This window comes from Triticum dicoccoides, chromosome 2A (genome assembly GCF_002162155.2).
Source record: "Triticum dicoccoides isolate Atlit2015 ecotype Zavitan chromosome 2A, WEW_v2.0, whole genome shotgun sequence".
In the NCBI taxonomy this organism is placed as follows: Eukaryota; Viridiplantae; Streptophyta; class Magnoliopsida; order Poales; family Poaceae; genus Triticum; species Triticum dicoccoides.
The window spans coordinates 738,726,369-738,727,801 of NC_041382.1; the positions used below are offsets into that span (position 1 = coordinate 738,726,369).

The 1,433-nt window shown below is 39.9% G+C and overlaps 1 protein-coding gene across 1 annotated transcript in view; it reads right to left on the minus strand.

The window, feature by feature from the left end:
• LOC119352178 (endo-1,4-beta-xylanase 5-like) overlaps positions 1 to 1,155 on the minus strand; it is a 3,488-nt gene extending 2,333 nt beyond the window's left edge. The window contains exons 1-2 of the mRNA XM_037618891.1: positions 1,051 to 1,155; positions 883 to 929 (exon numbers count right to left, since the gene is read on the minus strand). Coding sequence (XP_037474788.1) covers positions 883 to 929; positions 1,051 to 1,099 — 96 coding nt within the window. The 5' untranslated portion in view covers positions 1,100 to 1,155. The remainder of the gene's footprint in view (positions 1 to 882; positions 930 to 1,050) is intronic.
• Between the last annotated feature and the right edge of the window lie 278 nt (positions 1,156 to 1,433).

Here is a 1,433-nt window from a genome sequence, read left to right on the forward strand (position 1 = left end):
GGGATTCAGTATTTCCTTTCAAGATCTTGTAGGGGAATGTTGATGCAATTCAGCATTTACTTGATATGATCTTTTCATCAGTTTTGGAAATCACTAGTTTCAGCTTTGTTGATGCACGAAGATCATGCATGTTCAAGACGGGCTTGAACTTATTGTGACGGCCTAAATAATTTTTGGAAAGAGTATCATCCGGCAATAAATAACAATTTTCCCATGTGTTCCGCATGCCACGAAGAGTTCCATATTCCATCTACTCTATATGGTGCTACTCGCTCAAAATAAACATTCCGCAGAAAATGAAGAAAAAAGAGATTTGGTCATATCTTCTACTCTATTAGGTAATATCATGAACGGATATCACAGTGAACTATTATGGTAATAATTCAGTATTAGAAAGAAAATATGGCTCAAGATCTGGTATGGTGTTTCCTTGGTTTACGACTTCCGTCCATTTCTACAAACAAGTCTATAGATTCAAGTACACGTACTCCAGTACATACGACCTATGCAAGTTCGTCCAGAACGTCTGTCACCTATAGGGTTTTAATACAATGTACTTCCATGCTACTACAAATGTTTACCGTCACCGCGTCAATCATTTTCATCCATTTAATTTGCTTGTAGGTAAAAATGACACATTTCGAGGCTGGTATATTCTGCAAGGCATGCTCTACATTTCCGTTGTAAAAAATATCAGCAAATTATCGTTTTGTCTATGAAATCACATTTCTCAGCTGGTAGGCAACCCCTGATTTATTTTGTCTTTTGTCTTGCCAAACGAAATGACTTAAAAGAAGGAAAACAAATCCAATATCTTTCTTTGGAGTAACATATCCAATCCAATATCCATATCCATTTGGGCAGAGGAAAGCTAGTACTTGCCTCGAGGCTCGCCGTATGATCGTAGGGAACCGACTGGACCATCCACCCTACATACATGAACGTCAAATGGGAAAACAGATTACGGATCCGCCGCATAAACCCCAAGAACCTTCTCGGAATCGGAACTACACAAACTGGAATGCGCAAGATAAAGTGGAGAAATCTAACCTTCAAACAGGGAAACGGATAGCAGAAAGATGAATATTAATCTCCCCATGGCGACCACCAGAAAGATGAATATTACGTATGTTCCTTCTTCTACTGAACTGGGGAGAGATGGTTCAGCTGATGGAGATGGCGAGGTGAATATATATAGGCAAAGGGTAACTGATTTGTTCTTGAGAAGAACAAGGTGGCGTGTTTGCTAGCTTCTCAGATCCTTGACTCAAGCGATCGAAAGACAAGGCAGGAGGAGCAACAGCAGTGCATTATGTGTGGATGCAGTTAAATCTTGCTATTTATGGCCTTGTTATTACCCCATCCCATATGAACGCATGCACAGATGGATCAAGTCCAGATCTTTTGATCCCCGCAAAGAATTCCATATCTTT